Source organism: Macaca nemestrina, chromosome 2 (assembly GCF_043159975.1).
Source record: "Macaca nemestrina isolate mMacNem1 chromosome 2, mMacNem.hap1, whole genome shotgun sequence".
Lineage (NCBI taxonomy): Eukaryota > Metazoa > Chordata > Mammalia > Primates > Cercopithecidae > Macaca > Macaca nemestrina.
The window spans coordinates 103,861,964-103,888,567 of NC_092126.1; the positions used below are offsets into that span (position 1 = coordinate 103,861,964).

At 43.7% G+C, this 26,604-nt stretch overlaps 1 protein-coding gene across 4 annotated transcripts; it reads left to right on the forward strand.

The window, feature by feature from the left end:
* Window positions 1-6,118: 6,118 nt before the first annotated feature.
* On the forward strand, window positions 6,119-23,344 carry LOC112426420 (zinc finger protein 619). Of its 4 annotated transcripts, XM_071091480.1 has the most exons (6): window positions 6,119-6,326; window positions 6,894-6,979; window positions 10,878-11,031; window positions 11,551-11,670; window positions 11,906-12,022; window positions 16,776-23,344. In XM_071091480.1, exons 2-6 carry the CDS (start codon window positions 6,956-6,958, stop codon window positions 18,206-18,208), a joined length of 1,848 nt encoding a protein of 615 aa, XP_070947581.1. In that variant the 5' UTR covers window positions 6,119-6,326; window positions 6,894-6,955; the 3' UTR covers window positions 18,209-23,344. The 4 variants fall into 4 exon arrangements, with proteins under 4 accessions (XP_070947581.1, XP_070947577.1, XP_070947579.1 ...); XM_071091476.1 differs by lacking the exon at window positions 11,551-11,670 and having other exon boundaries at window positions 6,120-6,326; XM_071091478.1 differs by lacking the exon at window positions 11,551-11,670 and having other exon boundaries at window positions 6,120-6,326; window positions 11,909-12,022.
* Window positions 23,345-26,604: the final 3,260 nt, after the last annotated feature.

Below are 26,604 nucleotides of genomic sequence, written 5' to 3' on the forward strand. Positions count from 1 at the left end.
AGTAGCTGGGATTACAGGTGCCCACCACCATGCCCAGCTAATTTTTGTATTTTTAGTAGAGATTGGGTTTCACTGTGTTGACCAGGTTGGCCTTGAACTCCCGACCTCAAGTGATCCACCTACCTGAGCCTCCCAAAGTCTGGGATTACAGTCATAAGCCACCGTGCCTGGCTCCTAGTATCTTTTCTAATGACGTTGACGGATGTAAAGGGGCTGAGAATTTTTGTATTTAACATCTTGTGTGTGTCCACATTGCTGAACTCTCTTTTTGTTCTAATATAATTTTTAGTTGATTTTTTTTAATTTTCTTTTTTTCCTTTTCTTCCCCCCCTTGAGACAGTGTCTTGCTCTGTCACCCAGGCTGAGTGCAGTGGTATGATCATGGCTCACTGCATCCTTGACCTCCCAGCCTCAAGTGATCCTCCTGCCTCAGCCTCCCAAGTAGCTGGGACTACAGATATGTGCCACTATGCCCGGCTAATTTATTTTTATTTTATGTATTTATTAATTTATTTTTGAGATGGAGTTTTGCTTTTGTTGCCCAGGCTGGAGTGCAATGGTGCGATCTTGGCTCATTGCAACCTCCACCTCCCAGGTTCAAGCGATTCTTCTGCCTCAGCCTCCCGAGTAGCTGGGATTACAGGCGCCACCCCCGCCGCCACCACCATGCCTGCTAATTTTTTTGCATCTTTAGTAGAGATAGGGTTTCACCATGTTGGCCAGGTTGTTCTCGAACTCCTGACCTCAGGTAATCCACCTGCCTTGGCCTCCCAAAGTGCTAGGATTACAGGCATGAGTTTTATGTTTTGTAGAGACAGAGTCTCACTATGTTGCCTAGGCTGATTTCGAACTTCTGAATGCATACAGACCTGCCTTGGCCTCCCAAGGTGCTAGGATTACAGGTGTGAGCTACCATGCCCGGCTGGATGTCTTGGATTTTCTATGAGGATGATGATGAAAACATCTTATCCATTAAAAAATCGTATTACATGTCAGTAGGTATAGAAAATCTCAATAAAATGATATATTCTTAGACATTTTAATGGATAAGCATGCAACTCTTTTCAAATCTATATTATTGCCACTCCTTTCAAATAACTGGAACACTGCCCTCCCGGATGAGTACCACACTGTCTTATCTCCCATTCCTTCATGTCACAAGGCCCCAAGGCAATTCTTAGAAAATGACTCCCTGTTTTTATATTTTTATAAAACAAATCCTGTAACTGTGATGTGCCAAGGAATAGAAGTGTAATTTACCCAGCCCCTGGTTAGTGAAAATTCATCCTTTCCTCCAGTGGACATTTTATAATGATGAAGTCTTATCGTTAAATTCTGAGTCTGTGGTCTTTTCTATAACAATAATTCTGTGATCTACAAATAATGATAATTGTTTCCTGTATCTGCTACATATTATTTATTTATTTTTATTTTTGCATTTTTTTCTGATTTCTTCATCCTGTCCAACTGAAACTTTGTACCCTTTGACCAGCATGTCCCCATTTACCCATCTCAGCTGCTGGCAACCACCATTTCACTCTGTTTCTATAAAGTTAACTTTTTTGAGAGAGAGAGTCTCGCTTTGTTGCCCAAGCTGGAGTGCAGTGGCGCAACCTTGGCTCACTACAACCTCTGCCTCCTGGGTTCAAGTGATTCTCCCGCCTCAGCCTCCCGACTAGCTAGGATTACAGGCATGCACCGCTGCGCCCAGCTAATTATTTTTTTTGTTATTTTTAGTAGAGACGGGTTTTCACCACGTTGGCCAGAATGGTCTCGATCTCTTGACCTAGTGATCTGCCTGCCTTGGCCTCCCAAAGTGCTGAGATTACAGGTGTGAGCCACTGCGCCCGGCCAACTTTTTTAGGTTCTACATATAAGTGAGATCATACAGTATTTGTCTTTCTATGCCTTATTGACTAAGCTTAATATCCTCCAGGTTCATCCATGTTGTCACAATGACAGGATTTTTTTCTTTTAAAGGAGGAATTCATTGTGTGTGTGTGTGTGTGTGTGTGTGTGTGTGTGTGTGTGTGTGTATGCACATTTTCTTTACCATTCATCCATTGATGGACACATAGGTTGTTCCATGTCTCAGCGGTTCTGAATAATGCTGCAATGAACACAGAAGTACAGATATCTCTTTGACATACTGATTTTATTTTCTTTGGAAATATATCCATGTAACAGGATTGCTGAATCAGCTGAATCATATGGTATTTTTATTTTTAATTTTTTTAAAGAAACTTCCATACTGTTTTCCATGATGGTTGGACAAATTTACATTCCCATCAACAGTGTACAAGGGTTCCATTTTCTCCACAACCTACATGTTATCTGTTGTCTTTTTTTTTTTTTTTTTTTGAGACGAAGTCTCGCTCTGTCGCCCAGACTGGAATGCGGTGGCATGATCTCAGCTCACTCCAACCTCCACCTCCCTAGTTCAAGTGATTCTCCTGCCTCAGCCTCCCGAGTAGCTGGGATTATGGGTGCCCACCACCACACCCATTGTCTGATTTTTGTATTTTAGTAGAGATGGGTTTTTGCCATGTTGGCCAGGCTGGTCTCAACTCCTGAGCTCAAGCAATCCACCTGCCTCGGCCTCCCAAAGTGCTGGGATTACAGGCTTGAACCACTGCCGCCAGCCATCTGTTGTCTTTTTGATAATATCCATTCTGGTTGGGCATGATGGCTCATGCCTCCCCTGGGAGGGGGAGGTTGCAGTGAGCCGAGATCGCACCACTCTACTCCAGCCTGGGTGACAGAGGGATATTATGTCTCAAAAAAAAAAAAAAAAAAATTAGAGAAAAATAAGAATAATCAAACGTGAGATATGATTAAAACAGACTCAGAAGAAAGCTTATAGACATAAATACAAGTATGAGAGAACAAAAAAGCTATAAAAAATTAGGCATGCTATTCAAAAAAAGCTAGAAAAAGAATATACGTCTCCCAAATTTTAAGAAATAAATCAATAATGATAAAATGAAACACAATGATATGGGTATTAGAAGTGTTCATGAAAAATAAAGAAAAATGATATTAAAAATCAAACAATGGGCCGGGCGCGGTGGCTCAAGCCTGTAATCCCAGCACTTTGGAGGCCGAGACAGGCGGATCACGAGGTCAGGAGATCGAGACCATCCTGGCTAACACGGTGAAACCCCGTCTCTACTAAAAAATACAAAAAACTAGCCGGGCGCGGTGGCGGGCACCTGTAGTCCCAGCTACTCGGGAGGCTGAGGCAGGAGAATGGCGTAAACCCGGGAGGCGGAGCTTGCAGTGAGCTGAGATCCGGCCACTGCACTCCAGCCTGGGCGACAGAGCGAGACTCATCTCAAAAAAAAAAAAAATCAAACAATGATACAGAAAAAGAGCAGTGAAATATGAGAAAAAGAAGACAATAAAACTAAAAGTTGGTTCTGTGAAAAATTCAATTAAAAAAAGTATAGGTAAACAGTAATTGATACAAGAAAAGGGACAAATCCCTTCAGACGTGGACATAAAAAAAGTAAGATGATTTTGTATCAGTAAATTTGACAGCCTATGACAAATTATTTTCTATGGAAGAATAAAGTACCATAATTGGTTAAAGGCATTAAAAACCTGAATGGACTAATAACCACACAAGAGACGGAAAAGTTGTCAAATATACTCATAAAATAGTGTTGGGTCCAGAATGACTTTAATAGGTGAAATTTTCACACCTTTATAGAACACTTTGGCCCTAAGTTATGCTTTCCTAAATAATATGAAACTGTATATATACCTACTATAGACATGGTGTCACTCTGTTGCCCAGGCTGGAGTTCAGTAGTGTGATGAGTTTCTTGGTTGGCTGCAAACTGGTGCATTCACTGAGGTGGGGGAACCCTGGAGGAGGAACTGGGGGATGAGGGATGATGAGATTAGTTTGGAACATTTTGGATTTTAGGCTCTTGTGGAATAATTAGAAATCAACAGGCAGTTTCAAATGCACACTGCCTGGCCAATAGGAAGCACTATTGCCATGAGTATTATTACATCTGGACTGCAGAAAGAGATAGGGGAGTGTCTTACAGGAGAGTGGTGAGATACACAAGAAGAATAATAATGTCAGCAATAATACAGCACTTATTTTGACTTAGTTTGGTACAGAACTGGACTCTGTCCATAAAAAGAGTCAAACTCTGTAAAATAGTTAAAGAGATTTATTCTGAGTTAATATGAGGACCAGTGACCCACGACACAGCCCCAGCGGGTCCTGAGATCTTGTGCTCAAGGTGGTCGGGCTACAGCTTGGTTTTATATGTTTTAGGAAGATAAAAGGTATCAATCAATAAATGTAAGATGTACATTAGCTCCATCCGGAAAGGAGGGACAACTCGAAGTGGGGAGTGTGGGGGTACCTTCCATAGGGTGGATTCAAAGATTTCTTTTTTCTTTCCTTTTCTTTCCTTTCCTTTTCTTTTCCTCTTCTTTTCTTTTCTTTTTTTTTTTTGTTTTTTGTTTTTTGTTTTTTTTGAAGATTTCTAACTGGCAATTAGTTGAAAGAGTTATTACCTAAAGACCTGGAATCAATTGAAGGGAATGTCTGGGTTAAGATAAGAGGTTTTGGAGACCAATGTTCTGGGTTAAGATAAGAGGTTTTGGAGACCAATGTTCTTATTATGCAGATGAAACCTCGGTGTAGCAGGCTTCAGAGAGAAACGATTGTAAATGTTTCTTATCAGACTTCAAAAGGTGCCAAACTCTCTTAGTTAATTATCTCCTGGATCAAGGAAAAGACCTCGAAAGTGAAGGGGATTCTTTACAAAAGGATGTGGATTTTCGCCACAAGAGACTGCTTTACAGGGCCATTTCAAAATATGTCAAATAAATACATTTTAGGGTAAAATACTTCAGTTTATTTCAGGACCTGTTATCTGTCACGTGAGACTATACTAGTCAGGTTAGAATTTGGTGTCTTATTGCTATAAAGAATTTGTTTTGGGCTGGGCGCGGTGGCTCACGCCTGTAATCCCAGCACTTTGGGAGGCTGAGGCGGGCGGATCACGAGGTCGAGTTCAAGACCAGCCTGGCCAACATGGTGTAACCCCCTCCCTACTAAGAATATAAACATTAGCCAGGCGTGTTGGCGGGCGTCTGTAATCCCAGCTACTCAGGGGTTGTGGCAGAAGAACTGCTTGAACCCGGGAGGCGGAGGTTCCAGTGAGCCAAGATCGCACCACTGTACTCCAGCCTGGGCGACAGAGCAAGACTCCGTCTCGCGGGGGGGGGGGCGGGGGGGAGTTGGAATCAGTCTCCAGATCTCTGTTTTCATGTTCATGCTGGTTCGTAGTGCCTGAATTCCAAGAGCAGAATGAGGCAAGTCCGATCCCCTGCTTCCCATCATGGCCTGAACTAGATGGCCAGGTTTTCTTTGGAAAGTTTTGGCGGAGAGGAGTGGTCCATTCAGTTGGTTGGGGGACTTAGAATTTTATCTTTGGTTTACAGAACTGTCGCATGAATTGACTCAGTTAATCCACTGAATTTATAAATTACAAACTTTTACCATTCTCAATTGATAAATTGAGGCAACAATTTAAGTATAACTTGAGCAAGTCCATACAGAGTGGAGCCAGGAACGCAGACAATGAGACCCCATACCCCATGGTCTTAGGTCACAGTCATTAAGTGGGAGACAGGGCCTATACATTCATTAGAATGTTAAGTTAGGAATTAAGTAAATTAGGTAAGGAGTTAGGAATTAAGTTACGAATTAATTGTTAAATATGGAGGAATTTATCATGTAGTTGGGGTACTAAGACATAAGAGAAAATAATAATAAACCAGGCGCGGCCGGGCGCGGTGGCTCACGCCTGCATTCCCAGCACTTTGGGAGGCCGAGGCGGGCGGACAGCTTGAGCTCAGGAGTTCGAGAACAGCCTGCACAACACAGCAAGAACCCTGTTTCAAAAACAAAAGCAAAAAAAAAAAAAAAAAAAATTAATTAAAATTAAAAAACAAACCAACCAGGCGCAGAGCGGTTGTGGAGAAGGGAAGCAAAGGGTGGGAGTTTAGTTTCGGGGGAACCATAGAGAAGGGCCAGCCTCCCGGCTTCCTAGAGAGGCTGTAGGGACCGACGGCCGGCTAGCTAGTGCTTCCGTTTTGGCGGCCTTGCGAGCGCTTGGGTTAAGTTTCCCGGGCTTCCCCGACTCGGCTGCCTGTTCTGGAGGTCGGGCGTTGGGCCCTTGCAGAGATCGCCGAGGGGCCCGCGCGGCCGCCCGAGCCTGGGCCCAGTCCCCAGTCCTCAGAGACGCACTCGACCTTCCTGCTACGAAGAGCTGGCCTGATGTCCTCGGGTCCCGGTATTCATGGGAAGGATGGGAGCCGTGACTATAGGGTCTCCTGTTCCCGGGGTGGAGTGTTCAGATCCCGGTTAGGTCTTCGGTCAGCATCACCCGCTGGACATTGAGCGTCTTACCCTTGTCACCCGGGGCTAGGTCACCACTTGCATTTTGTCCTGCAGCCTGTGGTTTGTTTAGGGGTCTCCGTTATATCCTACTTTCTCTCCAGAGACTTGTTTTGGGTTTTTGCCACGATCACTAGAAGCATTCAGTCAATACAAACTACTTAGTAATGTATTCATAGTGGGGCCAAGAAGTTTTTCTTTTTTTTTAAACAGCCACGCATCCACTGCAGTTCTTGATTCTTGCTTTACAGATATTCTTTCTAGAGTCTCCAGTGTCACCGAGCAGATCTATAGGAGAATATGCAGAGGGAGCATTTGCAGCATCCCATGAATCAGTGGAGAGGGTGAATGAGAACAGCTAGTGTGCCAAGAATATCTGCAGTGCTAGTGGCAGGAGACGGAGGGGAAGAGGCGGCAAGTGTAGGAGACAGACAGGATCAGTCTCATTGTGGTTCTCTCTTAGCTCAGCAGGTTCTTACTTTTCCAAACCTAGAGGGCAGTGCATGAACCCAGGAGTCATCAGCCATGCTCCAGACAGTGTGGTTCCAGGTGAGCAGAGCTTTCTTTCAGCTTTCCGTACTCAGAACAGATATGGAAGGTCAGTACAGGCCCAGTAGCCTGACTTGACCAGTCCCATGCTTAGTTTTACATCCTTCAATAGACTATGTAAAAACAGTATGCCAGGGGAGTTGAAGAACTAGAGTAGGTGAACTTTGGAGGGTTAGATGGGTTGGAAAAAAAGGAAAGAATTATCCTAGAAAATGGGAATCTGCATTCATGAGAACTGAAAGTGTGGCCTGGAGATGAGCAGCTTTTGCATCACAGAGGTCGCTTGTTAGGTAAAATGTCAGGCCTCCTCCCCAGATCTCCTGAATCAGAGTCTACATTTTTACAAGATCTGGAAAATTAAAGGGCAGATTGAAATTTGAGGAGTGCTAGTCTGCGTAACAGTACACAAAGAAAAGCCATTTCTGAGGTTAAATAGACACTTCCAAGGGAGTAGTTTACCCTTCAGACTACTCAGTTAAGGTACAGTGAAGCCAGAACTGGAAGCATTTGGGAAATATAGATTGATGAGGGAAGTGTATTTTTGGAGGAATGATGAGTTTGGAGCTGAAGCCAGTGCCTTTAGCTCAATGCAAAGACATCAGGCTAACCTCTGTGAGAGTCTATATCCTTTCCTGGCTCCAAATTCATGTAGCATTGGGAGCACTTTTCCCTCCAATTTTCTTGGTGGTAGATGATAGTTTTACTGGATTTTTCCCCAGTGTCCTAGATCATGTAATGAGAAAACTGAGTTTATCATGTAATGGATGTATCTTGTAACAAGAAAGCTCCATCCCAAGGACTTAAAAACAATGTGTGTGTCCTTCTTTTGGTGGATATTGGACCATCCACTTCTGTTGGAGCACTTCAGAGAAAATCCATTCCTACAAGTCAGGAAGTGTTCTGTGGGGGTATGCTGTGCTCTCCTGGTGCTTTGCCTGAAGTGCAGTAATCACTTAGGATTAGATTCCACAAAGAGGACCCCAAATGACAGTGGATTAAACAAGGTAAAGGCTTCCCTCTCATACAAAAGTGTCGAGAGTCAATCCAGGGCTAGTGTGGCAGCTCCTCTATTATCCTGCTCTCAGACTCTGTCTTTCTGTTCTACCATCCTAGTAGTGTCTCACCTGCTGTAGGCCACTTTATTGTCCAAGGTGGCTGCTTGATCGCTGGCCATCATGTGTGCATTCCAGCTAGAAGAGGAGCTGCCAAAAAAAAAAATAAATAAATAAAAAATAAAAGGTGAACCTCTCTCTTTTAGGAACCTTCCCATAAGTCCCCAACAATATTTATACTTGCATTTCATTGGCCCCACTGGGTTGCCAGGGCTGAGTGCAACCTCAAGTAAAATTAGGATTCCAATACTAAGAAAGAAAGGGGCTACACACACACACCTGTCAGTCTTTGCTACAATCTCTAAGAGGAACATTTGTCATTTAGAATCTTCTAGGAAGTTCCCCCAATCGCATCTGTGGTTGTAGTAAGTGCTGAGATTTATATGATATCATGTGCCAGGTGATATCTTAGTGCCTTACAGATAATAACTTATGCCATCCTTGTAAGAGTCATATCAGATAATTACTATTATTATCCCGGTTTTACAAATGGGGGCAACTGAGGCACAGAAAGTTTAACTGTCTCATCCAAGGTTAACAGCTAATGAGTATTAGAGATACTATTTGAACCTAGGGAGTCCAGCTTAGAGCAAGGTTTTTCAACCTTGGCATCATTTACATTTGGGCCAGATAATTCTTTGTTTGGAGGATGTCCTGTTCATTATAGGATGTTCAGAAATAGCCCTGGCCCACTATCTACTAGATGCCAGTAGCACTACCATTACCACCACACTGCAGTTTTGACAACTAAAAATGTCTCCAGGCATTGCCACATACTCCCTGGGGGACAAAATTGCCCCCATGTTAAGAGCCACAGCTTTAACATCTGTGCCATTTGCCACTATGTTGTGCTGCCCCTGTAACCCACTTCCTATAGAAGGGAGTCAATAGCCCCACATAATGGAGAAAGAGTAAGTGCAAGTAAAGGACAGAAGAAGAATGATCACAGATAGAGAAGATCTGGAGAAGCTAAGTGTTTCCGAAAACAAGGAACCAAAGAATGTGCTGATAATTAGAGTGATGTTTCAGAGGTATGGAGAGGTAGAACATAATGTGAAGAAAAAGGGAGATCCATATTCCCAGCTGTTGACTCTGAAGGAAGTAAGACAAGAGTATTAACAGATGTATTTATTCTGCACTGTCCAGGAAGGTACCCCCTAGCTACATGTGCCTATTTAAATTAAAATCAATTAAATTTCCTCAGTCATGCCAGCCACATTTGAACTTTCTCGCTAAGGGGTAATCTGATTACTGTATAGTTACTGTTTTCATCTTGTAACTAATAAGCAATCTATGAGGAGACATTTAAGGTCGTGCGAATATTCTGCTTCTCATCAAAATTTCCTCCTAGATATAGCATTCATGATGATTCTTGACCAAACCAATCTTTACAATGATGAATACAAATCTTCTAGTACTTCTTCTTTTTTTTTTTTTTTTGTTGAGACGGAGTCTTGCTCTGTCTGTCGCCCAGGCTGGAGTGAGTGGTGCGATCTTGGCTCACTGCAAGCTCCGCCCCCTGAGTTCAGGGCTTTCTCCTGCCTCAGCCTCCCGAGTAGTTGGGACTACAGGCACCCGCCACCACGCCCGGCTAATTTTTTGTGTATTTTTAGTAGAGACGGGGTTTCACCGTGTTAGCCAGGAGGGTCTCGATCTCCTGACCTTACAATATGCCCGCCTCGGCCTCCCAAAGTGCTGGAATTACAAGCGTGAGCCACGCGACCAGTTCAAATCTTCTAGTACTTATATGTTATATTTCTTCACTCAGAAGAGACTTAAGTACAAAGAGAAGGTTGTTGACATGATGAACTGAGAAAGACTACAGTGTGAGTCAGAGAGAGATGTTATAGTGGGACTAATTCATATAAAAGTGGTCAGTTCATTTTGAACTTTTTGCTTCCTTATACAACCTTGTTATAAATACTCAAAGAGGACTCCTTTTAGTCTATTTCAAAGTGTTTAATATTGCTGATTCCCATCATCTGAAAATGGACATAATAATTCTTATTTCACAGATGTGCTATAATGATTGAGCACATTGATTTAAAAGTAGCTGACACAAAGCTCTAAACAACCTGTGATGGTTTTCTTCTTCCCTGAGAAGCTGGAAGTGGTTTTAGTGGGAAGCAGAAATAGAGAGACACATAGTGAAGCGGACAGCATTGGCAGGTCAGACAGAGCTTAGGTGATCAGTGGGCAGATCTCTGCAGAAGGATGGGAGATTGCCATCCTGTCCTGGAGTGAAGAATGTTAGGAGACAAAGAAGTAACATTGCACATCACTTTCAAGGGAGAACTATTAATAGCTTCTGATAAGGCAAGATGATAGAAAGGGGAGAAATATCCAGGATGAAAGGAACTTTATCCCCATGAAATCACTCCTCTGTCTGTAGCAGAAAATCTAGAGGAGGAAGACCAAAAAGAAGCTGAGTGGAGGACCCTGATAGGTGCTTCAGGATGGATGGAGGCACTGTGAAAGACGATTACCTGCTGTGGTCGATTTAGAAAGCATGCCAGAAAAATATACCTGGCCTGTGGAACCAGACATAGGTTGACATGATCACCAGGCAGAAAACAGCAGGTGCTGGGCTCTGTGCTTAGGATGGTAATATTAGGGCCCCAGAGGTATGCACATGGAAAGTTGGAATGCTGGTCTGGGGCTGCCCCTGCCGGGGTCCTGTGTGGCTCTCCTTGCCAGTACAAACCTTCCATGGGGCTCAGTGCCATGAATTCCAGTAAATGTATCCCTTTCCTAGAATTCAGGCCTCTCCCTCTGTTCTTGTGCAGGGTTTGAGCAGGAACCTGTTGTTTCAGGAGCCAGTGACCTTTGAGGATGTGGCTGTGTACTTCACCCAGAATGAATGGGCCAGCCTGCACCCTATGCAGCGGGCCCTGTACAGGGAGGTGATGCTGGAGAATTATGCAAATGTGACTTCCTTGTGTAAGTCCTTCCTCTCTGAAACTCAGCTTCTGCCCTTGGGGGCTCTTAAATTCCTCCTTAGCAGATCTAGGATGTCTTAATACCATCAGAATTGATGCCCTATGGGCTGAGCTCCCTAATCCCCAGTGCCAGGAGTAGCTGGATGGAGAAAGAGCTGGGTTCACTTTGATGTTTTTTTTTTTTTTTTTTTTGAGACGGAGTCTCGCTCTGTCGCCCAGGCTGGAGTGCAGTGGCGCCATCTCCACTCACTGCAAGCTCCGCCTCCCAGGTTTACGCCGTTCTCCTGCCTCAGCCTCCCGAGTAGCTGGGACTACAGGCGCCCGCAACCACGCCCGGCTAATTTTTGTATTTTTAGTAGAGACGGGGTTTCACCGTGTTAGCCAGGATGGTCTCGATCTCCTGACCTCGTGATCCGCCCATCTCGGCCTCCCAAAGTGCTGGGATTACAGGCGTGAGCCACCGCGCCCGGCCCACTTTGATGTTTAACAGGACTTTTCTCTTCCCTGATTCCTAATGGAGACCCAACTGCAGGGGGCTTTCCTCTGAGCACAGAGAGAACTGAGAAGGTTCCTGGTGCACTGCCTTCATTCCTTCCATCTTCCAGTTCCCTGGAGGTGATCTTGGCCCTATTGCCTATGTGTGAGTCCCCTAGGGTCCTTGTGTATACACCCCCCAGTGACTGTAGGAGCTTTCTGTCCTCTTAGAGGCCAGAGTAAGCTTCAAGCCCTTCATTAGATTCTGCAGATTCACTCCTCCCTGACTTCACTTAGTCTCCTGGGCCATTCTCTTCTATTTTCACCTGGCAAAGCAGAGAGTAGTCAGAGGGAGGTCAGTGGTGATTCTCCTCAGCTTCCTGTTTTTCTTTCTCCTCTAGCAGCATTTCCATTCTCCAAACCAGATCTGATATTCCAGCTGGAGCAAGGAGAAGCAGCATGGGGCCCAGATCCCTGGACACTTGCTGGGGGAGAGGCCCTGAGAGGCATGTGCACAGGTGAGCAGGAAAGCCTACCATCCTCCTTTCCAGCTTTGCCTCCTCCTTTCTTTTAACAATTTAGCATGAAAAAGAGTTTTTCCTTGTCATATGATGGTTGTGGGCATTAAAATAGTCACTCTTATTCAAAGAAGTGTTGCTTACCAGAACTTCATCTCCAAACTGGAAAAGACCACTCCCACCATTTTGTTTCTGCCATTTTTCTTTGTAAAGCTAAAGGATTTCAGGCTGGGTGTGGTGGCTTACACCTATATCCCAGCACTTTGGGAGGCCAAGGTGGGAGGATGCTTGAGGCCAAGAGTTCAAGACCAGCCTGAGCAACATAGCAATACCCTGTCACTACAATAAATAAATGAATTAGCTGGGCATGGTGGCATGTGCCTGTAGTGCCAGCTACTCAGGAGGCTGGGGCTGGAGGATCCCTTGAGCCAGGAGTTTGAGGTTGCAGTGAGCTAGGATCACACCATTCCACTCCAGCCTGGGTGACAGAGTGAGACCCTATCTCTTAAAAAAAAAAAAAAAAAAGATTTCAAACAGGCTTCTGTTGGTTGGTCAGCTCAGGAATATAAACACAATATAGTAAGAACTTGGTTTTTGTTTTTTGTTTTTTTGTTTTTTTGTTTTTTTTTGAGATAGAGTCTTGCTCTGTTGCCCAGGCTGGAGTGCAGTGGCACGATCATGGCTCACCACAACTTTCGCCTCCTGGGTTCAAGTGTTTCTCCTGCCTCAGCCTCCTGAGTAGATGGGACTACATGCGTGCGCCACCATGCCTGGCTAATTTTTTAGAAGAGATGGGGTTTCACTGTGTAGGCCAGGTTGGTGTTGAACTCCTGACCTCAGGATCCACGCCCGCCACCCCTGCCCCGGCCTCCCAAAGTGCTGGGATTACAGTGTGAGGCACCACGCCTGGCCAAGAACTTGGTTTTTAAAAAATTTATTTATTTGTTTGTTTGTTTATTTTTTGAGATAGAGTTTCACTCTTGTTGCCCAGGCTGGAGTGCAATGGCGTGATCTTCACTCACCACAACCTCCGCCTCCCAGGTTCAAGCAATTCTCCTGCCTCAGCCTTCCAAGTAGCTGGGATTATAGGCATGCGTCACCACACCCAGCTAATTTTGTGTTTTTAGTAAAGACGTGGTTTCTCCATGTTGGTCAGGCTGGTCTCGAACTACTGACCTCAGGTGATCCGCCTGCCTTGGCCTCCCAAAGTGCTGGGATTACAGGCGTGAGCCACCGCACTTGGCCTATTTATTTATTTTTTGAGACAGAGTTGCTCTGAAAGCTGAAGTGCAGTGCACAATTTTGGCTCACTGCAACCTCTGCCTCGAAGGTTCAAGCAATTCTCCTGCCCCAGCCTCCCAAGTAGCTGGGATTACAGGCACCTGCCACCACGCCCGGGTAATTTTTCTAATTTTAATAGAGACAGGGTTTCACCATGTTGCCCAGGTTGGTCTTGAACTCCTGACCTCAGTGCTTCTCCCACTTCAGCCTCCCCAAGTGCTGGGATTACAGGTGTGAGCCACCACACCTGGCTAGAACTTGTTTTTATAAGAACATTTTGTGTGTGTGTATAAAACTATATATGTAAATGGAATTTTTCTAAATTCCTAAACACATAATTTTTTTTTTTTTTTTTTTGAGACGGAGTCTCGCTCTGTCGCCCAGGCTGGAGTGCAGTGGCCAGATCTCAGCTCACTGCAAGCTCCGCCTCCCGGGTTCCCGCCATTCTCCTGCCTCAGCCTCCCGAGCAGCTGGGACCACAGGCGCCGCCACCTCGCCCGGCTAATTTTTTGTGTTTTTAGTAGAGACGGGGTTTCGCCGTGTTAGCCAGGATGGTCTCGATCTCCTGACCTTGTGATCCGCCCGTCTTGGCCTCCCAAAGTGCTGGGATTACAGGCTTGAGCCACCGCGCCCAGCCTAAACACAGAATTTTATATTAGCTTTTGAAAGAAAGCTTGTTTATGTATTGGGAATGAATGGTTTTCTTTTTTGAAAGATACTGAATTGAGATAAATGTAAAGACCAATCAGAGATTTGGTATATAGCCTTCCTCATTCTATGGGCTCTGTTATCATATTCTTTCAATCTTTTATGCTCTTCAGAGCCTCTGTAAGGCAAATGCTCCTTTCTAATCCCCCCACTTTGCCTTAATCAATGCCTTAAATTGACTTCAGCATTTCAGATCCTCTAGCGGCTTTCCCAGTATCCTGCCTGCAGTTGTTAGCGTTGCCCCTTGCCACAGGTGCGCATTGTCTATTTAGCCTGCCAGATGAACCACATGAGCACCCGAAGTGTGCCTAGTGCAACTGAGGAACTGAGTTTTTAATTTTATTCCATTTTAATTAATTTACACTTAAATAGCCACATGTGGCTAGTGGCCACCTTTTGGGAAAGAGCAGCCTTAAACAATGAAAAGAGCAGCCTCAATCTGTCTTTTGTAGTTTATAGATTAGTAAATTTCAAATTCTGGTATGTATCAGAATTACTTGCAGGGCTTGTTAAAACACAGATTGCCAGATGCCACCTCCAGAGATTCGAATTCAGTAGACTGGTGTAGGGCTGAGAATTTGCATTTCTTTTTCTTTTTTTTCAAGATAAGGTCTTATTATTTTGCCTAGGCTGGTCTCAAATTCCTGGGCTCAAGTAATTCTTTCACCTCTGCCTCCTAATTAGGTGGGACTACTGTCACACACCACTAAACCCAGCCCCATTAATGTGCATATCTAACAAGTTCCCAGATGATAGTGGTCCAGGGACCACCATTTGAGACCACTGTTCTTGAAAATCTAGAACCGTATTCTTTAACTCTGGGTTGCAACTCATCAATGAGTTGTTACCAGCTTTTAAAACTTAGACTACCCTGTATTAGGTGTAAATAAAGACTAAAGTAGTATAAAGTCTATTGTGAATGCATCTTTTTTTTTTTTTTTGGAGAGAGAGTCTCATTCTCTCCCCCAGGCTGGAGTGCAGTGGCACGATGTTGGCTCACTGCAATCTCTGCCTCCCGGGTTCAAGCGATTCTCATGCTTCAGTCTTATGAGTAGCTGGAATTACAGGTGCCCGCCACCACACCCAGCTACTTTTTTGTATTTTTAGTAGAGACAGGGTTTTACCATGTTGGCCGGGCTGATCTTGAACTCCTGACCTCAGGTGATCCACCTGCCTCGGCCTCCCAAAGTGCTGGGATTACAGGCGTGAGCCACTGTGCCCGGCGTGAATACATCACTCTTAATAAGGACGTTGTTTTGTTTCGGTTTCAGCTGTGTGTGTGTGTGTGTGTGTGTGTGTGTGTGTGCAAGCATGTCTGTATTGTTTTAGGATCCAAAATGTGAGTCATGGTCAACAAGGCTTGAAAAACACTAAGATGAAAGTTTCATTTGTCAGATCTTTGGTGCTTGACAAGGCAAAAAAGATTTCTATGTTGTGGTGCTACCAGTGAAAGCATGATCCCCATGCCTCCAATCCAATTGCCATCTCCATTATGGGCAGGTTCTTGGCTGAACCTGTCTTTTTTCCTTTCAAAGGTCAGTCTCCCAAAGGACAGCACTTGGGTTTTAAAATTGTGGTCTTCTCATGACCCCTTTGTAAACAGCAGTGTTACAAACTGCTTTCTGTCCAGCCATGCTTGTGATAGAGAACTAGAGAACATTTCTTTAAAAATTACAGAATATTTTAAAGTATTTTGACAGGTTTTATTGGACTTTGAGATCCACTGTTGTAGACAGTACCTCCCAGCCCTCTGCATACTATGTGGTACTACAGCTGCCTACCCATCTTTCTCTTCTCTGGTTTAGAGATTGCTTTTCTCACTTTTGGCTTCCTCTACTTTTCTTTTTTTTTTTTTTTGAGACGGAGTCTGGCTCTGTCACCCAGGCTGGAGTGCAGTGGCGCGATCTGGGCTCACTGCAAGCTCCGCCTCCCGGGTTTACGCCATTCTCCTGCCTCAGCCTCCTGAGTAGCTGGGACTACAGGCGCCCGCCACCTCGCCCGGCTAGTTTTTTGTATTTTTTAGTAGAGACGGGGTTTCACCGTGTTAGCCAGGATGGTCTCGATCTCCTGACCTCGTGATCCGCCTGTCTTGGCCTCCCAAAGTGCTGGGATTACAGGCTTGAGCCACCGCGCCCGGCTGGCTTCCTCTACTTTTCTTTATTGCTTCCCCTTCCTGCAACTTCACCCCATTCCCATTTTTCTTTAACTATTTGCCTCAATCAATAGCTTCTGCTATCCACAGTTTTTGTTTTTTGTCATCCATATGGGATTGCTTACCTTCTTAACCTTCAGTTTGTTTACTTTCCCTTTGAGGTACCATCAGGTGGCTATGTCTCTCTCAAAAAATTCATGTGTCTAGTGGGCGTGGTGGCTCACACCTGTAATCCCAGCACTTTGGGAGGCTGAGGTGGGTGGATCACCTGAGGTCAGGAATTCAAGACCAGCCTGACCAACATGGAGAAATTCTATCTCTACGAAAAATACAAAAAATTAGATGGGCATGGTAGCACATGCCTGTAATCCCAGCTACTTGGGAGGCTGAGGTAGGATAATCGCTTGAAACTGGGAGGCAGAGGTTGTGGTGAGCCAAGATCATGCCATTGCACTCCAGCCTGGGCAACAAGAGTGAAACTCTATCTCAAAAAAAAAAAAAAAAAAAAAAAAAAAAAAAAATTTCATGTGTCTAGAGCAGGCTGATACTGATTAATCCCTTTCCCTTCTGGCATAAATAAGGGACTCCTGTGTTTTCTTTTTATCATGCTAGGTGGTAAAACCAAGACTAAGAATGAGGAACAAACTGCACAGCTAAACATTTCTAAAGAATCAGAGTCCCACAGACTGATAGTGGAGGGACTGCTGATGAACATTCCCCAGCACCCTGACTTCAAGGACAGGTTAGAGAAGTCACAACATGATACAGGGAAGAAAACAAATATAGGGGATTGCACAGATTTGACAGTCCAGGATTATAAATCTTCCACCATTGAAAGGGAGGAGATAGCCAGGAAATTGGAAGAAAGTAGTGTCAGCACACATCTCATTACAAAGCAAGACTTTGCCAAAGAACAGGTGTTTTATAAATGTGGTGAGTGTGGCAGTTACTACAACCCACATTCAGACTTTCACCAGCATCAGAGAATTCACACTAATGAGAGGCCCTACACATGCAAAGAATGTGGGAAAACCTTCAGATACAACTCAAAACTGTCATGGCATCAGAAAATCCACACTGGAGAGAAACCATACTCATGTGAGGAATGTGGACAAGCCTTTGGTCAAAATTCCCACCTTTTTCAGCATCAGAAGCTCCATGGTGGACAGAGGCCCTATGAATGTACTGACTGTGGGAAAATCTTCAGCTATAATTCAAAACTGATTGAGCATCAGAGAATCCATACTGGGGAGAAGCCCTTTAAATGTAAGGAATGTGGGAAAGTCTTCAGGTGTAGCTATGACTGCATCATCCATGAACGAATTCACACTGGGGAGAAGCCCTATGAATGTAAGGAGTGTGAGAAGAGTTTGAGTTCTAATTCAATTCTGATTCAGCATCAGAGAATCCACACTGGGGAGAAACCTTATGAATGTAAAGAGTGTGGCAAGGCCTTCCACCACAGTTCAGTATTTCTTCAGCACAAGAGGTTCCACACTGGGGAACAACTCTACAAATGTAATGAATGTTGGAAAACTTTCAGTTGTAGCTCCCACTTCATAGTGCATCAGAGAATCCACACTGGGGAGAAACCCTATGAATGCCAGGAATGTGGGAAGACATTCAGTCAGAAGATCACTCTGGTTCAGCATCAGCGAGTTCACACTGGGGAGAAACCTTATGAGTGTAAGGAGTGCGGGAAAGCCTTCAGATGGAATGCAAGTTTCATTCAGCATCAGAAGTGGCATACTAGAAAGAAACTCATCAATGGAACAGGGCTATCTGCAGTTAAGCCCTACTGCTCCTCCGCTGTCCTCTCTCCTCTGCCTCCCCAACATGCCTGCTCTACCCCAGCCCCACCAGGGCCTCCCTTATCTTCTTCACATGCAGTGGTACTTCCTCCCTCTTTGCCTTTCTTCCTGCTGCTTCCCTCATCTGAAAAGGCCAGTCCTTCACCTGTCCAAATAGTACATTTCTTTCAAGATCTCGCTTCTTCTGGGAAGTCATCCCCTCATAGCCCAAATCCTTTGTCTCACTCCCTGTAAGCCCCCTTATGTTCTCAACATCAATTGCACATCAAGTTAGGGATTCCACTGGTCTCCTGATTGTGTCTATTGATATTCCTCTGGTCTTGTGTTGTATAAATTGTTACTGTTTTCCTAACTTCATTTTAAGTTCTCACACTTAAGGACCATGTTTGATTAGTTTATTTTATCCCCCAGGTAGGAAATGGCAGCACTTAATTCCTTATCATGTTCACATTTGGGCTGTATTATCAGTCTGCATCTTCTGGAGCTACTGGAGTTGGAAGAATTTGCAGAACATTTTGGGGTTTAGGGCATATGGCATTATGATTATGATGACATGGGGCATTATAATTAGAGGCTAGGTGAAATGCAAAGCCTATGGGAGAAGATAATCAGATAAAGTTTCCAATGATTGCTTTCAGGAGTTTTTTTGTTTGTTTGTTTGTTTGTTTTTTGAGCCAGAGTTTCACTCTTGTCGCCCAGGCTGGAGTGCAATGATGCAATCTTGGCTCACTGCAACCTCTGCCTCCAGGGTTCAAGTGATTCTCGTGCCTCAGCCTCCTGAGTAGCTGAGACCACAGGCATGCACCACCATGCCCAGCTAATTTTGTATTTTTAGTAGAGACAGGGTTTCACCATGTTGGCCAGGCTGGTCTCAAAATCCTGACTTCAGGTGATTCACCCACCTCGGTCTCCCAAAGTGCTAGGATTACAGGCATGAGCCACTGCATCCAGCCTGCTTTCAGGATTTAAGGAGGGCTATTTGGTGGACCAGTGGCAAGGCTCACTGAAAGAATTTAAAACTTGGAATTTTTTATTACCTTGATAGCATAAAAAATTATGAGGGTCCTGTTTACGCAGGAAGAAAATGAAGTGATGAGTTGGCATTGATAGCAATAATGTAAAATTATGTCTTTGAGCTTTATTGGAAGAGGACATGGCTTTTCAGTTTGGGTTCCTTCTCTATTTTCTTTTTACATTTTCCTTTTTTTTTTTAGACAGGGTCTTGCTCTGTCACCCAGGCTGGAGTGCAGTGGTGTGATCATGGATCACTGCAGTGTTGACCTTTGGGGCTCAAGCAATCTAGGAGGTAGTGCAGCCTCCCAGATTCTCAGAGGGCTGATGTAGGAGGATTGCTTGAGCCCCGGGGGCATACACCACCACACCCAGCTTATTTTTGTATTTTTTGTTGAGACAGGGTTTTGCCATGTTGCCCAGGCTGGTCTCAAACTCCTGGACTCAAGTGATCCTCCCACTTCAGCCTCCCAAAGTGCTGGGATTACAGGCCTGAGCCACCAGTTCCAGCCTCTATTCTTTTTCATATCTGTTGAATTTCAGTACCCGCTCATATATGTAGGTACGAAAAGTGACTTGGACTTGTACCCTTTAGAGTAGATGCCTGAGTATAGTAATCTCTAAAGCTATACATGGACTGAACTTTTTGGCATCACACTGGTGAGCACCAGAGGCAAAGAGAAGAGAAACCTGACCATGACTTGCTGTAGTTCCTCAGAAGTGAGTCCATTCCTGATGAGTTACTATGCAGGCCCTTGGATATGTTCTCACACCTACTCCAGATTTCCCTATGATTAAATCTGAATTTTATTGGTGGCAGTTTTAAGTTAATTTTATAAAGAACTGTTTTGGTGACACCAAGAAATTTTTTCTATGGTTTAAGTTTTAAGTTTCAATGTTTTTTTGTTTTGTTTTGTTTTTTGGTTGGGTTTTTGATTTACTTGGGACCAGTTACCCCTTTTTTCTTGCCTGTTTCCCCCATTGGAATGGGAATGTCTATCTTATGCCCATTTCACCATTGTATTTTGGAAGTAGATGACTTGTTTTGACTTCACAGGTTTACAGCTGGAGAGAGATTGCTGTGGTTTGAATATCCCCAGCAAAATTCATGTTGAAACTTAATCCCCATTGTAACAGTACTGGGTGGGGGCCTTTAAGACTGATTAGAATTAGATAAGTTGATCAGGGTGGAGCCTCCACGATGGGACTGGTGGCTTTATGAGGAGAGGAAGAGCAATGTGAACTGGGACACATGCTTGCTCTGTCTTGCCTTTTGATGCCTCCTACCATGTCATGATGCAGCAAGTAAGCCCTCACCAGATGCCTGCACCTTTATATTGGACTTCTCAGCCTTCAGAACTGTGAACTAAATAAACCTCTATTCTGTATAAATTACCCAGTATATGGTATTCAGTTAGAGTCACACAAAATGTAACAAGACAGAATACTGGTAGTCATAAGTAGGTTTGCTGCTCTGACATTTACATAAAAATGTAGAAGTGGCTTTGGAACTGAGTAATGGGTGGAGGCTTGAAAAATTTGGAAGATCAGGTCAGACAAAGCCTGTATTATCTAATGGAGCATTAAGGGTGATTTTGGCCAAGGCTTAGAAGAGAAGACTAGGGAAAGTCTGAAACTTCTTAGAGATTACAGTTGGTCCTTGAACAACTTGGGTTTCAACTATGTGGGTCCACTTATGGACTTTCTTCTGCCTCTGCCACCCCTGAGATGGCAAGACCAGTCCCCGTCCCCTCCCCTTCTCAGCCTGCTTAACATGAAATGACAAGGATAAAGACCTTTATGATGATCCATATAATATAGTGGATTATATTTGCTAAATATAATTTCTCATGATTTTCTTAATATTTTCTCTAGCTTTACTATAAGAATATAGTATCTAACATGTATAACATAAAAAATATGTGTTAACGACTATATTTCAGTAAGGCTTCTGGTCAACAGTAGACTATTAGTAGTTACATTTTTGGGGAGTTAAAAGTTATACGTAGCGTGGAAGTTGATGCCCGTAACCCCTGAGTTGTTCCAGGGTCAGCTGTACTCAGGTGATCATGACAAGAATGTTGATATAGGCCGGGCGCGGTGGCTCAAGCCTGTAATCCCAGCACTTTGGGAGGCCGAGACGGGCGGATCACGAGGTCAGGAGATCGAGACCATCCTGGCTATCCCGGTGAAACCCCGTCTCTACTAAAAAATACAAAAAACTAGCTGGGCGAGGCGGCGGGCGCCTGTAGTCCCAGCTACTCGGGAGGCTGAGGCAGGAGAATGGCGTGAACCCGGGAGGCGGAGCTTGCAGTGAGCTGAGATCCGGCCACTGCACTCCAGCCTGGGCGACAGAGTGAGACTCCGTCTCAAAAAAAAAAAAAAAAAAAAAAAAAAGAATGTTGATATAAATATGGGCAGTAAAGGCCATTCTGATGAGGTCTCAGATGGAACTGAATAAAATGGTATTGGAAACTGGAGCAAAGGCCATCCTTGTTATAAAGTAGCAAAGAACTTGGCTGAGCTGTGTCTGTGTCAGGCTTTATGGAAGGCAGAATTTAAGAGTGATGAAATAGAATATCTGATGGAAGAAATGTCTAAGCAACAAAAGCATATAGGCTATTGCATGGCTAGTTTGAACTACTTACAGGAAAATAAGAGGGAAGAGATGATTTAAAGACAACTTATACTTGAAAGGGAAGTAGAGTGGAAAGATTTGGAAAACTCACAGCCTAGAAGACTGCCACCCACACCCCCAAACTATAGAACTACCAATGTGCAATACCAGCCTGGGAGAGCTGTGGTCATGAGACCCAAACCTCAGAGAGTTGAAATGTGGACCCAGCCCAGCAAAGACATAGGGGTGAGGCTGCCTGAGGCTTTGGAGGCCCAAACTTCTGAGTGTGTCCAGAAGATTGCACATGGACTGAAAGAGCATTCTGAAGTTTTAAGATTTAATGTTTTTTGTTTTGTTTTGTTTTGTTTTTTTGTTTGAGTTTTAGACTTACTTGGGACCAGTTACCCCTTTTTTCTTGCCTGTTTCCCCCACTGGAATGGGAATATCTATCTTATGCCCATTTCACCATTGTATTTTGGAAGTAGGTAACTTGTTTTGACTTCACAGGTTTACAGCTGGAGAGAAGTCACTTGAGGAGGAATTATCCCTTGAGTTATGCCCATATCTGATTCAGATGACACTCTGGACTGTTTGAGTTGATAGCTAAGTGAATTAAGACTTTTGGGGCCAGTAGGATGGAATGAATATATTTTATTTGTGAGAAGGTCATGAGTTTGGGGTAGTTGGCAGGGGCAGAATGCTAGGGTTTAAATGTCCCCACCAAAACGCATGTTGAAACTTAATCTTCACCTAACATGGTGGCTCACGCCTGTATTCCCAACACTTTGGGAGGTTAGGAGTTTGAGACCAGCCTGGCCAACGTGGTGAAACTCCATCTCTACTAAAAATACAAAAATTAGCAGGGTGTGCTAGCAGGCACCTGTAATCCCAGCTACTCAGGAGGCTGATGCAGGAGAATCACTTAAACCCAGGAGGCAGGGGTTGCAGTGAGCTGATATCATGCCACTGCACTCCAACCTGGGTGACAGAGTAAGACTGTATCTCAAAAAAAAAAACAAAGAAAGAAAGAAAGAAAGAAACTTAATCCCCATTGTAACAGTATTAAGAGATGATTAGAACTAGACTTAGTCATCAGCTTGGGGCCCCCATGATGGTACTGATGGCTTTATAAGAAGAGGAAGGGAGACCTGAGCTGACATGTATGCTCTTGCCCTCTTGCTTTCTGTCATGTTATGACACAGTAAGAAGGCCAGATATGGCTCCTCCACAGTTCCCAGCCCTCGGAACCATGAGCTAAATAAACTTCTTTTCTTTATAAATTACCCAATCTGTGATACTCTGTTACAGCAACAGAAAACAGACTGACACTGATCTTACCAGACATTATGATCTCACTGGTTTGGCCTACTGCCTAGAGACTAACCCTTCTCAGAATCACTGCTTCAGGGCAGTATAACGACATGCAAAGGTTTATTTATTGATTTATTATTTTTTGAAACAAAGTGCCCAGGCTGGAGTGCAGTGATGTGATCTCAGCTCACCACAACTTTCGCCTCCCAGGTTCAAGCAATTCTCCTGCCTCAGCCTCCCGAGTAGCTGGGACTACAGGCATACGCCACCACGCCCAGCTAATTTTGTATTTTTAGTAGAGATAGGGTTTCTCCCATGTTGGTCAGGCTGGACTCAAACTCCTGACTTCAGGTGATCTGCCCACCTCAGCCTCCCAAAGTGGTGGTATTACAGGCATGAGCCACTGCACCCTGCCACAAAGGTTTTTTTTTTTTTTTTTTTAAATGAAGTGGGAATACGGTACTAAGAAAACGGCTTTATTTTGTGTTAATGTAAAAAAAAACAAATCATGAAAAATATTTCAGAGATGTTTAACCTGAGCCAATGTGAGTGACCGTGGCCTGCAGAAAACACAAACCCAGGAAACCTTGAATAAGTAGTCCTGAGGCAGTCAGAATGTAATTCTGTTTTATACATTTCAGGGAAGCAGAAGTTACACAAAAAACCATCAATCAATACATGCAGGTTATACATTGGTTTGGTCCCAAAAGGCAAGATATCTTGAAGCAGGGGAATACAGGTCATAGGTGGGTTCAGAGATTCTTTTTTTTTTGAGACAGAGTCTCACTTTGTTGCCCAGGCTGGAATGCAGTGACGCAATTGAATTGAGATGGGGTTTCACCACATTGGCTGGGCTGGTCTTGAACTCCCGACCTCAAGTGATCCACCCACTCCAGCCTCCCAAAGTGCTGGGAATACAGGCATGTGCTAAGATTACACACATCAGCCACTGTGCAGGGCCAGAGATTCTTTAATTTGTAATTGTTTAGAAGAACAAAGTGTGGTCTAAGAACTTGGAGTTACCAGAAAGGAATGTTTAAGGAAGTTTGTAGCCAGGTGTGGTGGCTCACACCTGTAATCCCAATACTTTGGGAGGCCAAGGTAGGAGTGTTACTTGAAATCAGGAGTTCAAGACCAGCCTGGGCAACATAGCAAAACTGTGTTTCTACTAAAAATAATTTTTAAAAATTTAATTTAAAAAAAGATAAGTCTGCTAAGCATCATGTGGTGCTATGCTAGAGTTGAGTTGTGAGACCAAGCCACTCTCTCTATATATAGATAGATAAGTAGATATAGATATAGATATATAGGCTGGGCGCAGTGACTCACGCCTGTAATCCCAGCACTTTGGGAGGCCAAGGCGGGTGGATCACCTGGGTTCAGCAGTTTGAGACCAGCCTGTCCAATATGGTAAAACCCCATCTCTACTAAAAATGCAAAAATTAGGCGGGCATGGTGGTGGGTGCCTGTAATCCCAGGTACTTGGGAGGCTGAGGCAGGAGAATCACTTGAACCCGGGAAGTGGAGGTTGCAGTGAGCCAAGATCACGTCACTGCACTCCAGCCTGGGTGACATATCTGAAAAAAAAAAATCTCTATATAGATATAGATATACAGATATACTCTGTGTGTATATGTATATATAGAGAGATATATAGATATATATTTGTGTGTGTGTGTGTGTGTGTGTATATACACATATATATTTGACTGGCCTGCTGACATGACTCTCCAGGCCTCTTAAGGAGTTTGAGTAAAGAGAAAAATGTTAACACCATAAAATTATGTATGCAAGAGAGGGCATAGAGAGATTTTGTTTTTGGTTTTGGTCAGGTTTATTGAGATATGCTTTACATAAAGTAAAATTCACCCTTTTTAAGGTATACAGTTTGATGACTTTTGATAAATGAATGCAAATGTATAAGCAAGAGTTAGAAAATTTCCACCACCCCAAAAAGTTACCTTGGCATAGGGAGAAATTAAATGGTTGGTGAGATGTTGGGGACTTTATTTTCATTCCTTGATAAGGTTTGTGCAATAGAGTTTAGGAGAAGAAAAATCAAAAACCAAATTTGATTTCCCAGCTAGAGTCAGATCTTGCAGAATATGCAAAGAACCCAGAATTACTGCTAAGTAAAGCAGTCAAAATGGACACAGACACATATACAAAATTTTAGTTCTATTTACTTCTCCAAAGCACCATTAAACAGAAAGGGCCTTAGGGGTTCTGGGAGGATTATAGCAAGGAAGAGGGAATGAGAGACTTCTCAACTAGCCAGGCTTCAGAAAAGAGGAGCTTCTAAGTATGGTTTGGAGGATAGGAAATTGTAAGAGGAGAAGAAAGCAAGGAGTGTAGGGAAAAATAAATGGATCTGCCCTAGTTTTCATAGCCAAGAGATTTATGGATTTGACTGGTGAAGTTTATTTTCTCATTTATTTTTTTCTTTATTCATTGAACAGATATTTAGAGGGGTTCCCCCCCCCCACCACTGCATTGTTACACAAACGTTATTACAAAGCTTCTACAGTACTTATAGTAGGTGCTGAAAATAGATGAATAATGTGTCATTCTTTTTAATTCAGGTATTAATGATGCCCAGTTTTCTGGTACTTAATAGATACTCAGGTGTTTTCTGATAGGGGCCATCACTGTGAAACTTCTGATAGAGTTTCACAGTGGGAATAGATGTGTAAAAATAAACTCATTATCACTTAGATTCCAACATAGTGTTCTTCCAAGGAGTTTCTACTTCTTCTTCTTTTTTTTTTTTTTCTTTTTGAGATGGAATTTCACTCTGTTACCCAGGCTGGAGTGCAATGGCGCGATCTTGGCTCACTGCAACCTCTGCCTCATGGGTTCAAGCAATTCTCCTGCCTCAGTCTCCTGAGTGGCTGGGATTACAGGCATGAGCCACCACGTCTGGGTAATTTTTGTATTTTTACTAGAGACGGGGTTTCACCACGTTTGCCAGGCTGGTCTTGAACTCCTGACCTCAGGTGATCCGTCTGCCTCGGCCTCCCAAAGTGCTGGGATTACAGGCATGAGCCACTGCACCTGGCCTTCTATTTCTTCGGAAACTGAAATGGTTATATCTAAACATACTGACTTTTCCCCCTGTGATACTGTAATACAATAAGAAAGACATATTTGTCCTTTTCCCCAGTTTCTGGCATAAAGCTGCTAAAATCCTTGTAATTTCCTAGTGATAAGAGCATCTTTTTTTTTTTTTTTTTTTTTTTTTTTTTTTTTTTTTTAATAATATGCAGTCTTAGTTCTTGGCACGTGAGCTTCTGAGACCCTTACAACTTCCAGAGTAATGTGTCTTTTGTATGCTAATGAGATGACTGGTAGCTGAGGTCCCTGAGATAGCTTAGGGATGGGGTCTGATGGCAGAAAGATCAAGGAATAATTAGAGGGCTGGAACATTCAACCCCAACCTCCAACCTCTGGGAAGGGGAGAGGGGCTGAAGGCTGAGCTAATTATCAATGGCTAATAATGTAATCAATTATCCCTATGTAATGAAACCTCCATATGAACCCTAAACAAGGGAGTTCAGAGAGCTTCCAGGTTTGTGAACACATGCAGGTGCTTGGAGAGTGGTGCATGGAAGGTCCATGCCCCTCCCTCCATACATTGCCCTTTGCGTCTCTTCCATTTGGCTGTTCATGAGTTGTTTCCTTTACAATAAAT

Excerpts from the sequence above, each read along its gene's own strand:
- LOC112426420 (XM_071091480.1), top strand. The coding sequence starts at position 6,956 with ATGCTCCAGACAGTGTGGTTCCAG. Across the intron at positions 6,980-10,877 it reads TCCAGACAGTGTGGTTCCAG|GGTTTGAGCAGGAACCTGTT; the intron begins GTGAGCAGAGCT and ends GTTCTTGTGCAG. Across the intron at positions 12,023-16,775 it reads CCTGAGAGGCATGTGCACAG|GTGGTAAAACCAAGACTAAG; the intron begins GTGAGCAGGAAA and ends TTATCATGCTAG.